This window comes from Phyllobates terribilis, unplaced genomic scaffold (genome assembly GCF_046119375.1).
Source record: "Phyllobates terribilis strain yellow unplaced genomic scaffold, ASM4611937v1 Scaffold_6__1_contigs__length_29720123, whole genome shotgun sequence".
Taxonomy (NCBI): domain Eukaryota; kingdom Metazoa; phylum Chordata; class Amphibia; order Anura; family Dendrobatidae; genus Phyllobates; species Phyllobates terribilis.
The window spans coordinates 9,240,398-9,255,212 of NW_027362766.1; the positions used below are offsets into that span (position 1 = coordinate 9,240,398).

Consider the following 14,815-nt stretch of genomic DNA (forward strand, 5'->3'; position numbering starts at 1 on the left):
TCTTTCACCATACAGTCTTGGAATTGTGGTAGGGACTGGCTGTAATGGGGTTTTGTTCTCATTCATCCTTTACCCCTGTCAGGAAGTGCAGAGATTTCAGGAGCAGGTGAAGCAGCTGATGCAGGAGAAGCAAAGGCTGGACGAGGGTCTACACCAGCGGGATAGGGAGCTATCTGCCTTAAAAGGGGCGCTGAAGGACGAAGTTTCTGGACGTGATCAAGACCTAGAACAACTGCGCGAACAGTTCAACCGCGAGCTGCGTGAATCCAAGAAGGAGTATGATGAACACATGAGGGTAAGCAGAGGTGCACATGGTGGACGTAAGTCATAGCATGGCTGCTCACTTCTGCGTTGGTGACTGCAACACTGAACCTGCTTTATGGTGGTGGGTCTCCATTGTATCTGACAGGAGCTGCAGCAATTCCAGGACCAAGTAAAGCCTCTAATGCAGGAGAAGGAGCTGCTGGAGGACTCTCTGTACCAGCGAGACCGGGAGCTATCCGCCCTGAAAGGGGCGTTAAAAGATGAAGTGTCTGGTCACGACCGTGAGGCAGAAAAGATGCGTGAAAAATTCAATAGGGACCTGCAACAAACCAAGAGAGACTATGAGGATCTCCTCAAAGTGAGCAACCATGTTCATGCTGTGTGATTTGATATGTAACTGAATGACAAGGAAGAGCATGATTCTGAAGGACGTTATTAAAGTAGACGTTCCATTTTCAGGTTAAGAAAAAACTAGAGGATGATCGAGCCGATACAGATCACATGCGCCAAGTGATTGAGACCACTCTGCAGGACACCCGGGAAGAGAATGATGATCTCCGCAGAAAGATCCTAGGACTGGAAGCTCAGGTGAAGGAGCTGAAGACGTTCTGTGATGATCTCCAGAGGGCAGAGACGCGCCTTAAGGATAGAATCGGCAGGATGGAAGTGAGTGTAGCCTTCATTTACCTTGTGTCCTGCTTCGCTGAGGGGAAGAAGTAGTAGAAGCCAACTCCACAAGCTTGTATATAGTAGTGAAATATTTTCTTTTTCATTGAGGCTGAGCGTAAAAAGATGGAGGAGTCTCTCGGAGAAGCCACAGACCAGGGTCAGGAGTTTGCCACAGCGAGGAGAGAAATGGAGAACAGGCTGGACGAGACTCAGAGGAACTTGAAGCGCCTGACGTTGGAGTATGAGGAGCTGCAGGAGTGTTACCAGGAGGAGATAAAGCAGAAGGACCAGCTGAAGAAGACCAAGAATGAGCTGGAAGATCAGAAGCGGCTACTGGACAAGTCTATGGATAAACTGACCAGACAGGTAAAGGGCAGATGGGATGCGTGTGCAGTAAGTGTGAAATACGAGCGACTTTTCCCTGACCGCTGCCTCTTCTCTCAGCTGGACAGTATGTCACACGAGTCCCGGGATTCTCTGGAGCTTTTGCAGGCGCAGTTAGAAGAATATAAGGAAAAGGCTCGCAAGGAGATGAGCGACTCGCAAAAACAAGCCAAGGAAAAAGTGGCGGAAGCAGAGAGACTACAGATAAATGTCAACCGACTGCAGGAAGAGGTAGTGGGCTGCCAGTCTACAATTGTGAATGTTGGTCCACAGCGGTGGGAGATCATAATATAATGTATCCTCAGGTGCAGCGTCTGAAGCTAGCTCATCAAGACAGCCAGGCGGAGAAGGAGAGTGCAGTGCTGGACAAGGAGCTGGTTAGTCAGAAGCTCCAGAGCCTAGAGCAGGACATCGAATCCAAGAAACAAGTCCAAGATGACCGTTCCCGACAGGTGAAAGTGCTGGAGGTGAGGAGTATGAGGGGGTAAGATGGTTAGCTGGACATTAGAATGGATTTACTTGCACCTAGAATTAAGATTTAGTTTGGCTCTCCTCCTGTATAAACTGTAACGTAACTTTATTAGCTAGATTTTGTGAAGTTGACTAACAAAAGAACTGGCCACTTATAAGTCACAAAGCGGTAACCGTATGTGGAGACACGCGGGGGTCAATGGGTGCTCTTATCCGCTGGCCCGAGACCGCATGGACCAGGGCTCATCCCACTGAACTCCCGCTCTTCTTCTTCTTTCCCGTGGGCATAACACTACTCAGATAACACAGGGTGAGGGTAAAACCGAACCACCAGCAAACAATAACATATAGAACAGTCCCAGCATATACACAAGATGGTGCAAATTCCATCTCACCCTTCCGCAGGCTCACCGGGATTAGAGCAGCTGCGACTTTGGGGCTTCAAGGGCTGACTACCCCCACCAGTGTTGCCCCACTTTTGGTGGGCACCCACAGAGAGGAGGTAACGAAAGGTTAGAAAGCTGACAGTCCATTGAGGCATGTGGCCAGGTGACCGGAGAGTCCCAAACTGGCTTCCCCAAACGTCTTCATGGGGCCAGGTGACCAGAGGGTCCCAAACGGACTTCCCCAAACATCTCCATAGGGCCAGGTGACCGTAGGGTCCTAAACTGACTATCTCCAATGTCTCCATGGGCCAGGTGACTGGATAGTCCCAAGCTGACTTCCCCAAATGTCTCCATGGGGCCAGGTGACCAGAGGGTTCCAAAATGACTACCCCAAACGTCTCCATGTGGCCAGGTGACCGGAGGGTCCCATCCTGGCTTTCCCAAATGTCTCCAGTGATGGTCAATGGAGCAAATCTGTATTCTTCCAGCTATGGCTGTGGTCCTGAAGGCTGGCATCTTGTAGAATGTCAAATCTGTGCCCCTCTTGATGGAGCCATGGTCTCCTGGCAGTTGTCCTGTAGGGTGTTCCTGGCTGTGGTTTTGTGAAGTCCCGTCTCTTCTGGCAGAAGGATAGAAAATCCTTTTTTTGTACCCACATCTGTGGTTCAGGTTATCATCCACAGGTCAGGGGGAAAGTGGGATGTGATTAATCACATTGACTATTTAATCAAACAATGCAAGTTAGTTTGTCCGCCTCTGTTTTGCAAGTCCACAAGCTACATGGACTCCTACAATGGATAATCAACATATTAGCAAACATTGATTGTTGAATGACCCTGCCTCCCAAAGATGGCAGACAATAAGCTGCAGCAAACATCAACTCAAGAGTCAACGTTAAAGGCTCATATAACAATGGCCTATGTCTCTTGGCCTATTGAAAATAGACATTTCGATAATTAAGATTAAATGCTGTGTGTCGTCTTCCCGTACAATCATTTCACGTAGTGCCATAGTATTTCCAGCCAGTGCAGTGGCCATTCGGTAGTCCCTCAATACCCCTGTATTCCTGTACCTGGTACACATGGGACTAGCGCTCCCAGATCTGGCCTTGTGATTGTGATGACAGCTCTATATAATAGTGTTTTTCTGTATAGGACAAGATGAAGCGTCTGGAGGTGGAGCTCGATGAGGAGAAGAATTCTGTAGAGCTTCTCACTGATCGGGTTAAGCGCAGCCGGGACCAGGTAATGCTGCTGCGGTATAAAACGTAAAAGACATGTAATACCGCGCCAAACCACCAGGAGTCATCGGGTGTCCAAATGTGCAGGAAGACTCCCAGTCCTCCGAGTAACTACGGGTGCTGACAGCATCCAAAACACACATAGTTCCTTTATTCTTCCATCACAAATACAGGAAGATGGCAACATTTCACCTCCAACAAATAGGTCTGTGTCCTGTGCACTGACGAAAGAACTATAACAGAACGCCATTTCCACTCCGTATACCCATCACAACCTTTACATCTGTTAATCCAGAATTGACTGGTAATGTGAGATCTCTCCAGATGGTCAGATACCAGATGCGGAGGATCACCAGGTGTATTTGTAGATTTGTAACTCTCATCCATGTGCATATGAGGCTTGTACTGCGAGACGTCCCGGGGAAGGGGAAAATTAAGTGGGCACTTACAGTGCTAGATGTCCCCCACGGAGGGCAAGAATTGGGCTGCGGAGGAAAACGTTACCCTGAAGAGGCAAGGGGTAGGGTGACACCCAGGAGGGGCAAGGGGTAGGGTGACACCCAGGAGGGGCAAGGGGTAGGGTGACACCCAGGAGGGGCAAGGGGTAGGGCGACACCCAGGAGGGGCAAGGGGTAGGGTGACACCCGGGGGGGGGGGCAAGGGGTAGGCTGCGAAGAGTAGAGCGACACCCAAGGGGGGGCAAGGGGTAGGGTGACACCCAGGAGGGGCAAGGGGTAGGGTGACACCCAGGAGGGGCAAGGGGTAGGGTGACACCCAGGAGGGGCAAGGGGTAGGGTGACACCCAGGAGGGGCAAGGGGTAGGGTGACACCCAGGAGGGGCAAGGTGTAGGGTGACACCCGGGGGAGCGCAAGGGGTAGGGTGACACCCAGGAGGGGCAAGGGGTAGGGTGACACCCAGGAGGGGCAAGGTGTAGGGTGACACCCGGGGGAGCGCAAGGGGTAGGGTGACACCCAGGAGGGGCAAGGGGTAGGGTGACACCCAGGAGGGGCAAGGTGTAGGGTGACACCCGGGGGAGCGCAAGGGGTAGGGTGACACCCAGGAGGGGCAAGGGGTAGGGTGACACCCAGGAGGGGCAAGGTGTAGGGTGACACCCGGGGGAGCGCAAGGGGTAGGCTGCGAAGAGTAGAGTGACACCCAAGGGGTAGGGCGACACCCAGGAGGGGCAAGGGGTAGGGTGACACCCGGGGGGGCGCAAGGGGTAGGCTGCGAAGAGTAGAGTGACACCCAAGGGGGGGCAAGGGGTAGGGTGACACCCGGGGGTGCGCAAGGGGTAGGGTGACACCCAGGAGGGGCAAGGGGTAGGGTGACACCCGGGGGGGGGGGGGGGGCAAAAGGCAGGCTGCGAAGAGTAGGGTGACACCCAGGAGGGGGGGGGCAAGGGGTAGGGTGACACCCAGGAGGGGCAAGGGGTAGGGCGACACCCAGGAGGGGCAAGGGGTAGGGTGACACCCGGGGGGCGCAAGGGGTAGGCTGCGAAGAGTAGAGTGACACCCAAGGGGGGGCAAGGGGTAGGGTGACACCCAAGGGGAGGCAAGGGGTAGGGTGACACCCAGGAGGGGCAAGGGGTAGGGCGACACCCAGGAGGGGCAAGGAGTAGAGTGACACCCAAGGGGGGGCAAGGTGTAGGGTGACACCCAAGGGGAGGCAAGGGGTAGGGTGACACCCAGGAGGGGCAAGGGGTAGGGTGACACCCGGGGGGGGGGGGGGGGCAAAAGGCAGGCTGCGAAGAGTAGGGTGACACCCAGGAGGGGGGGGGCAAGGGGTAGGGTGACACCCAGGGGGGGGGGGGGGCAAATGGTAGGCTGCGAAGAGTAGGGTGACACCCAGGAGGGGCAAGGGGTAGGGCGACACCCAGGAGGGGCAAGAGGTAGGGCGACACCCGGGGGGGGGGCAAAAGGTAGGCTGCGAAGAGTAGGGTGACACCCATGAGGGGGGGGGGGGGGCAAGGGGTAGGGTGACACCCAGGTGGGGCAAGGGGTAGGGTGACACCCGGGGGGGCGCAAGGGGTAGGGTGACACCCAGGAGGGGCAAGTGTAAGGGTGACACCCGGGGGAGCGCAAGGGGTAGGCTGCGAAGAGTAGCGCGACACCCAAGGGGGGGCAAGGGGTAGGGCGACACCCAAGAGGGGCAAGGGGTAGGGTGACACCCGGGGGGGGGCAAAAGGTAGGCTGCGAAGAGTAGGGTGACACCCAGGAGGGGGGGGGCAAGGGGTAGGGTGACACCCAGGGGGGGGGGGGGGCAAATGGTAGGCTGCGAAGAGTAGGGTGACACCCAGGAGGGGCAAGGGGTAGGGCGACACCCAGGAGGGGCAAGGGGTAGGGCGACACCCGGGGGGGGGGGCAAAAGGTAGGCTGCGAAGAGTAGGGCGACACCCAGGAGGGGCAAGGGGTAGGGCGACACCCAGGGGGGAGGGCAAAAGGTAGGCTGCGAAGAGTAGGGCGACACCCGGGGGGCGCAAGGGGTAGGCTGCGAAGAGTAGAGTGACACCCAAGGGGGGGGCAAGGGGTAGGGTGACACCCAAGGGGAGGCAAGGGGTAGGGTGACACCCAGGAGGGGCAAGGGGTAGGGCGACACCCGGGGGGGGGCAAAAGGTAGGCTGCGAAGAGTAGGGTGACACCCAGAAGGGGGGGGGCGCAAGGGGAAGGGTGACACCCAGGAGGGGCAAGGGGTAGGGTGACACCCAGGGGATGTGAGGGGCAAGGGGTAGGCTGTGATGAGTAGGGTTACACCCAGGGGATGTGGGGGGCAAGGGGTAGGCTGTGATGAGTAGGGTGACACCCAGGGGATGTGGGGGGCAAGGGGCAGGCTGCGAAGAGTAGGGTGACACCCAGAAGGGGCAAGGGGTAGGGTGACGCCCACAGGGGACAAGAGATGGGCTTCAAGAGTAGGGTGACACCCGGGGGGGTGGGGAGGGCAACGGGTAGGCTGCAAAGGGTAGGGTGACACCTGGGGGGGGCAAGGTGTAGGCTGGGAAGAGTAGGGTGACACCTGGGGGGGGGGGGGCAAGGTGTAGGCTGGGAAGAGTAGGGTGACACCCGGGGGGGGGGGCGGGTAAGGGGTAGGCTGCAAAGGGTGGGGTGACACCCGGGGTGGGGGGGCTGCAAGGGGTAGGCTGTGATGAGTAGGGTGACACCCAGGAGGGGCAAGGGGTAGGCTGTAGCGAAAGAATTATTTAAAGTAAGCACCACGACTTATTTTCTGCCTTACTGTTTTTGGCAATTCTTCCTTTCTCGTTGTTGGTGATGCCTCCTTCGTCCCCTTCATCGTGTCACAGATGGAGCAGTTACGAGCGGAGCTCATGCAGGAGAGGACCAGACGCCAGGACCTGGAGTGTGATAAGATCTCCCTGGAGAGACAGGTGGGGGCTTCCTAGACCGGACAGGTTGGCACTGGACTCTACTTGTAGATGGCAGTAATGCTCAGGAAATGTTCTGCGTTCATCGTGACTGTAGTCAGTATATTATGAGCACGGTCTTCTTACATCTCCATGTGGTATTAGATCTGTAAGTGAGAAATCTCACAACCCGTGCTCCATTCCAGCGAGTGGCATGTGATCAGTCTCCGCTGCCAGGGTGTTGTGTCCCCTGCTATAATATTAGAAGTCAGTGACCATGTGAAAGTACAGGTTGATGAAATGTCATTTTGCCGGACTCGTTTATTGTTCATTTTGCGGAATGGCCAACGTGATCAGATGACTTTGCTGTTGTAGTAATGCATAATTGCCAACATTTGTCTTTCAGATTAAAGATTTGAAGAACCGTCTGTCGGAAATGGAGGGGCAGCAGAAACCCAGCTCCAATGTGTCGCTGCTGGAGGCTAAACTGCATGAGGTCCAAGAGCATTTGCAGCAGGGGGAGAGGTACTGGCAGCCCCAGGTTGTGGTGTTTGGCTCTGTAATGGACAGCATCTCCTGCTCATCAGCAGTGTCAATCCCTTTAGTTCCCGATACATGAGGTTATGGTAGAAATCATTAGATTAGCTGCTATTTATAATGTGATCCTTTTCCCCAGGGAGAAGAACACGTTAATGTCCTCAAACCGTAAGCTCGAGCGGAAGCTGAAAGAGCTGAATATTCAGCTGGAGGACGAAAGACTCCAAGTCAATGACCAGAAGGACCAGGCAGGATACATATCCATACTAAACAATCCATTACATTATCATCTCACTCACAACAACTGAGTAGTAAGTATTCTCTTCTTCTATTTCGTCTTCTCAGCTCAACTTGAGGGTGAAGGCTCTGAAGAGACAGGTGGATGAGGCCGAGGAGGAGATAGAGCGTCTGGAGGGGTTGAAGAAGAAAGCTCAACGCGAGCTGGAAGAACAGCATGAGATTAACGAGCAACTCCAGAGTCGCCTAAAATCCATGGAGAAGGAGTCCCGGTAAGAGCCATACACATCCCAGCTTCTCTGCCACTTCAATAAAAGTAGTTAAGTAGTTTCTGGGGTCTTTCAGTTGAGTAAATACAAGTGTTTCATTTTCCAAAAAAAGTGGGAAACCTCCTGATCCAAGGTCATTAGTGCCCCACGTACGAGGCCAGTGGAAACTGTAGATGTTGGAGATGCTGGTAGAGATCATGGTTTCATGTTCACTTCTGTGACTTTTCACAGGCGTAAGCCAGTCCATCCTGCCGCAGATGACGATGACCTCAGCTCTGATGGGGACTTTGATAGATCATATGATCCCAGCTCCATAGCCTCGCTTCTCACGGAGAGTAACCTCCAGACCAGTTCGTGCTAACCATGTGCCAGAAGACCAGCTCGACTGCTAAATGGGACCCCAACCGCTGTGCTGCCTTGTGGATTCCTGGAGAAGGAGATTGGTCGCTACTGATGTGTGATGCTGCACCTCAGACAGATTGTCATTGTGCTGTACACGGCCGCGGAGAATGTAGCCCAGTGTGCCTTTCCGGGCAGTATGTCCACTGCAGCCAGAGCCCTGAGTCTATGGAACTAATTATCTAACCGCACTCTACAGCTGTAGAGCCCGTCCAGCTGCGTTTGGCCCTATATATGACCATTTGTGCCTCAGTAGGGACCCTTTTAAGGTGCTAGATGCTATGTCCAATGAGTGCCTCAATACCACTGCGCTATTGATTGAGTAGAGACCAGAGGAGCCTCATCTACTGTCTGTACTTATATTTTCCTATCCGAGCCACATGTGTTGCACGTTTGTAATTTTGTACTGGAGCGTGTGGGATGACTCCATGTTGTTATACAGCAGAGGGCAAAAATCAATGTATGGGGTAAGCACATTCCCATAGAATATAGATCTATGAAGCAAGGACATATCAATGAGATACATGTATATCGCCAGGCGCGGAGGTGGGGGGTTGCATGTTTTGCTCCTCTTGGGCGTCTTGTTCCCTCTGAATGCATGGTGTTCCTGAGAAGACCGGCTTCTTCCTTCTCTACACAGTAATGATTTATATACTCGGATATGATTTTAACGTCAGAGGGTTGTTTTGTGTATAATTCACCATGAAATAAAGGACTGCAGATTTTCTACACGTTGATTGCCAGATGATATTCACAGAGAGCCTGTAGAGATTATACAGTGGTGTGAAAAAGTCTTTGCCCCCTTCCTAATTTCTTATTCTTTTGCAAGTTTGTCACTTAAATGTTTCAGATCACAAAACAAACTTTAAATATTAGACAAAAAAATAACACAAGTAAAAACAAAATGCAGTTTTTAAAGGAAGGTCTTTATTAATAAGGGAAAAAGAAATCCAAACCTACAGGGCCCTGTGTGAAAAAGTGATTACCCCCTAAACCTAATAACTGGTTGGTCCCTTAGCAGCAACAACTGTAATCAAGCGTTTGTGATAGCTGGCAATGAGTCTTTCTCTGGAGGAATTTTGGCCACTCATCTTCACAAAATTGTTGTAATTCAGCCACCTTGGAGAGTTTCCGAGCATGAACCGTCTTTTTAAGGTCATGCCACAGCATCTCAATCGGATTAAGGTTAGGACTTTGACTAGGCCACTCTAAAGTCTTAATTTTGTTTTTCTTAAGCCATTCAGAGGTGGACTTGCTGGTGTGTTGGATCATTGCACTTCAGCTTGAGGTCACGAACAAATGACCGGACATTCTCATTCAGGATTTTTTGGTAGACCGCATGAATTCATGGTTCCATTTACCACAGCAAGTCTTCCAGGTCCTGAAGCAGCAAAAAAGCCCCAGACCATCACACTACCACCACCATGTTTTACTGTTGGTATGATGATCCTTTTCTGAAATGCTGTGTTACTTCTACGCCAGATGTAATGGGACATACACCTTCCAAAAAGTTCAACTTTTTGTCTAGTCGGTCCACTGAATATTCTCCTAAAGGTTTTGGCAATCAAGATTTTTTTCTGGCAAAACTGAGACGAGCCTTTTGTTCAGCAGTGGTTTTCGGCTTGGACCTCTGCCGTGCTGACATTTTTGCCCAGTCTTTTTAAATTTGTTTTGAGTATCTGAAACATTTAAGTGTGACAAAGATGCAAATGAATAAGATATCAGAACGGGGACAAACACTTTTTCACACCACTGTATATAAAATATTATATATAACGTTGTGTCCTTCAGTCCAGTCTCTTACAGGCCATGAATGGAGATTTTTCTTTATTCCCTACAGATGAATCAACCCTGACAGGGGCGGCTACTGCTCAGTATTGCCCTTCATGTACATTTCCATCATTGTCAAGGCAATGGCAAGAGTGGAGATGTAAGGCACCAGAAGGCCACAAGTGCTTTTTGTTGGGTTACATCACCTTAAAAAATAGTATAATGTGACAAAAACAAATGATTATAAATGTATTTGTGTAAAATCAGGAAACAAAAGAAGTTGTGTAAATTTAGACTTTATACTGTATGATAAATGCCATAAAAACTATCAAATCTAACTGGAAGTTTATAAATGGCTGGTGACATGCAAGGAGAGATGTTACTAACCAGTACATGCTTTCTGTAAGGGAATTCTCGGGTTGTGGTTGCCCAGACACTTGGTGGTTCTGTTTCGGTTTTGAATTGCTAGTGCTTCTTTACCGCAATTTTACACTGTAGTCTCCATCACTAAAACGACAGGCATCACATATTAAAGAAAAGACCGACTGGAACAGACGTGACTGGGAACACAACGTTTACTAGACATCAGCGGTGACATCACTGAGAATGCTTCCTATCCATCACCAGAGATCAGAGGTGACATCACTGAGAATGCCTCCTATCCATCACCAGAGATCAGCGGTGACATCACTGAGAATGCCACCTATCCATCACCAGAGATCAGAGGTGACATCACTGAGAATGCCGCCTATCCATCACTAGAGATCAGAGGTGACATCACTGAGAATGCCGTCTATCCATCACCAGAGATCAGCGGTGACATCACTGAGAATGCCACCTATCCATCACTAGAGATCAGAGGTGACATCACTGAGAATGCCGCCCACCAGTCACTAGAGGTTGGCGGTGACATCACTGAGAATGCCTCCTATCCATCACCAGATATCAGCGGTGACATCACTGAGAATGCCTCCTATCCATCACCAGAGATCAGCGGTGACATCACTGAGAATGCCGCCTATCCATCACCAGAGATCAGCGGTGACATCACTGAGAATGCCTCTTATCCATCACCAGAGATCAGCGGTGACATCACTGAGAATGCCTCCTATCCATCACCAGAGATCAGCGGTGACATCACTGAGAATGCCTCCTATCCATCACCAGAGATCAGCGGTGACATCACTGAGAATGCCTCCTATCCATCACCAGAGATCAGCGGTGACATCACTGAGAATGCCGCCTATCCATCACCAGAGATCAGCGGTGACATCACTGAGAATGCCGCCTATCCATCACCAGAGATCAGAGGTGACATCACTGAGAATGCCTCTTATCCATCACCAGAGATCAGCAGTGACATCACTGAGAATGCCTCCTATCCATCACCAGAGATCAGCGGTGACATCACTGAGAATGCCGCCTATCCATCACTAGAGATCAGCGGTGACATCACTGAGAATGCCTCCTATCCATCACCAGAGATCAGCGGTGACATCACTGAGAATGCCTCCTATCCATCACCAGAGATCAGCGGTGACATCACTGAGAATGCCTCCTATCCATCACCAGAGATCAGCGGTGACATCACTGAGAATGCCTCCTATCCATCACTAGAGATCAGCAGTGACATCACTGAGAATGCCTCTTATCCATCACCAGAGATCAGCGGTGACATCACTGAGAATGCCTCCTATCCATCACTAGAGATCAGCAGTGACATCACTGAGAATGCCGCCCATCAGTCACTAGAGGTTGGTGGTGACATCACTGAGAATGCCGCCCATCAGTCACTAGAGGTCGGTGGTGACATCACTGAGAATGCCTCCTTTCCATCACCAGAGATCAGCGGTGACATCACTGAGAATGCCTCCTATCCATCACTAGAGATCAGCAGTGACATCACTGAGAATGCCGCCTATCCATCACCAGAGATCAGCGGTGACATCACTGAGAATGTCACCTATCCATCACTAGAGATCAGAGGTGACATCACTGAGAATGCCTCCTATCCATCACCAGAGATCAGCGGTGACATCACTGAGAATGCCACCTATCCATCACTAGAGATCAGAGGTGACATCACTGAGAATGCCTCCTATCCATCACCAGAGATCAGCGGTGACATCACTGAGAATGCCTCCTATCCATCACCAGAGATCAGCGGTGACATCACTGAGAATGCCTCCTATCCATCACCAGAGATCAGCGGTGACATCACTGAGAATGCCGCCTATCCATCACCAGAGATCAGCGGTGACATCACTGAGAATGCCGCCTATCCATCACCAGAGATCAGCGGTGACATCACTGAGAATGCCGCCTATCCATCACCAGAGATCAGCGGTGACATCACTGAGAATGCCGTCTATCCATCACCAGAGAACAGCGGTGACATCACTGAGAATGCCACCTATCCATCACTAGAGATCAGAGGTGACATCACTGAGAATGCCGCCTATCCATCACTAGAGATCAGCGGTGACATCACTGAGAATGCCTCCTATCCATCACCAGATATCAGCGGTGACATCACTGAGAATGCCTCCTATCCATCACCAGAGATCAGCGGTGACATCACTGAGAATGCCGCCTATCCATCACCAGAGATCAGCGGTGACATCACTGAGAATGCCGCCCACCAGTCACTAGAGGTCGGCGGTGACATCACTGAGAATGCCTCCTATCCATCACTAGAGATCAGCAGTGACATCACTGAGAATGCCTCCTATCCATCACCAGAGATCAGCGGTGACATCACTGAGAATGCCGCCTATCCATCACCAGAGATCAGCGGTGACATCACTGAGAATGCCGCCCACCAGTCACTAGAGGTCGGCGGTGACATCACTGAGAATGCCTCCTATCCATCACCAGATATCAGCGGTGACATCACTGAGAATGCCTCCTATCCATCACCAGAGATCAGCGGTGACATCACTGAGAATGCCGCCTATCCATCACCAGAGATCAGCGGTGACATCACTGAGAATGCCGCCCATCAGTCACTAGAGGTTGGTGGTGACATCACTGAGAATGCCGCCCATCAGTCACTAGAGGTCGGTGGTGACATCACTGAGAATGCCTCCTATCCATCACCAGAGATCAGCGGTGACATCACTGAGAATGCCTCCTATCCATCACTAGAGATCAGCAGTGACATCACTGAGAATGCCGCCTATCCATCACCAGAGATCAGCGGTGACATCACTGAGAATGCCGCCCATCAGTCACTAGAGGTTGGTGGTGACATCACTGAGAATGCCGCCCATCAGTCACTAGAGGTCGGTGGTGACATCACTGAGAATGCCGCCTATCCATCACTAGAGATCAGCGGTGACATCACTGAGAATGCAGCCCATCAGTCACTAGAGGTTGGTGGTGACATCACTGAGAATGCCGCCCACCAGTCACTAGAGGTCGGCGGTGACATCACTGAGAATGCAGCCCATCAGTCACTAGAGGTTGGTGGTGACATCACTGAGAATGCCGCCCATCAGTCACTAGAGGTCGGCGGTGACATCACTGAGAATGCCGCCCATCAGTCACTAGAGGTCGGCGGTGACATCACTGGTCGTCTAAGCTGCGTGTATCTTCTCAGTGGTTTACTTGTAACTAATTGTCTTCTGTTTCCAGGGTCTTAAGTGATTGTGTTACACCTTGATGATAGTGTAGAGGGTGTGACACTAATGACACCGGCTCCTTTCCTTTGTGATTTATAACTGCTGACACCTGATCTCTTAGATGCAAATGACAGGCAGTTATAAGCCATTTTAGAAGTCAAATGCATAAGTTTGCAAGACCATGAAGGAATTCAGCTCTGTTTTTCCAGCAATAAGTGTGCATCACACCTGAGTCAGAATCAGTGCTTGTACCAAAACACCATCATCTCTGCTATGTCAACACGCAGGCAACAGATCCTCTATATACTATATAAGGGTTTGGGTTTATGGAGAACTGGGTCGACTTCTCTGTCAGCTACAGGCTCTACGGTAGAGACGGGACTGCACCACAATGGGGAGGGTGCAGCTGTGCTGGGGGAAAAATGGTCAGATGGCTGTAGGAGCTTTTAAACTAGGATCTGAGGGGAAGGAGGGTAGTTGTGCAAATAAGGGGATAGATAGAGTAGACCATAAGACAGAGGGAGTGAGACAGTAGGGGTCATTGAGGATTTAGGGGGAGCTGGGTCATACAAGGAAAGTAGGGAGGTAAGCAGTAGTAATAAATATGCTAATAGTATTAAATGTCTGCTGGCAAATGCAAGAAGCCTTGTAAAGAAAATGAATGAATTGGAGACTTTTGTCAGCCACGGATTACGATGTGGTGGGCATTACGGAAACCTAACTGGACAAAAGCCATGATTGGGTGACAAACGTAGAGGGTTACACTACATTCAGAAAGGAAATGAAAGACAAAAAGATGGAGGGGTGTGTATGTTCATTAAATTCAACTTAAGACCTGTGCTCAATGACGAGATTGGGAGAAGCTGCAACAATGTAGAGTCGGTCTGGGTAAATGTACATGGGGATGGCAATGATGAAAAGCTTTTAATTGGAGTTTGTTACAAGCCACCTAATATAGTTGAACAGGTAGAGGATGAAATGCTGCAACAAATATAAAAAACACCAACTAATAATAGGGTCCTTATTATGGGGTATTTTCAGAATGACTAGTATCACTGTCTTCACTCTGTTCATAGAGGATGTCATCTTCGGAGCCATTTAACTCATTGCTGATGCCACATTTTTTTGAAGGACTTCACAACGGTTTCATCCTTAATGGACTGCCATGAGGTTTTCACCCATTCACAAACTTGGGTGATAGTGGGCCTCT

The 14,815-nt window shown here is 50.9% G+C and overlaps 1 protein-coding gene across 4 annotated transcripts in view; it reads left to right on the forward strand.

Moving 5' to 3' along the window:
- The window catches only part of CGN (cingulin), a 75,730-nt gene extending 66,787 nt beyond the window's left edge, over window positions 1-8,943 (forward strand). For all 4 annotated transcript variants that reach the window (XM_073637343.1, XM_073637347.1, XM_073637344.1 and 1 more), the window contains 12 exons: window positions 83-295; window positions 410-622; window positions 724-930; window positions 1,042-1,299; window positions 1,378-1,548; window positions 1,623-1,784; window positions 3,329-3,418; window positions 6,711-6,794; window positions 7,177-7,295; window positions 7,447-7,555; window positions 7,653-7,816; window positions 8,045-8,943. In XM_073637343.1, coding sequence (XP_073493444.1) covers window positions 83-295; window positions 410-622; window positions 724-930; window positions 1,042-1,299; window positions 1,378-1,548; window positions 1,623-1,784; window positions 3,329-3,418; window positions 6,711-6,794; window positions 7,177-7,295; window positions 7,447-7,555; window positions 7,653-7,816; window positions 8,045-8,174 — 1,920 coding nt within the window. In that variant the 3' untranslated portion in view covers window positions 8,175-8,943. The remainder of the gene's footprint in view (window positions 1-82; window positions 296-409; window positions 623-723; window positions 931-1,041; window positions 1,300-1,377; window positions 1,549-1,622; window positions 1,785-3,328; window positions 3,419-6,710; window positions 6,795-7,176; window positions 7,296-7,446; window positions 7,556-7,652; window positions 7,817-8,044) is intronic.
- Window positions 8,944-14,815: the final 5,872 nt, after the last annotated feature.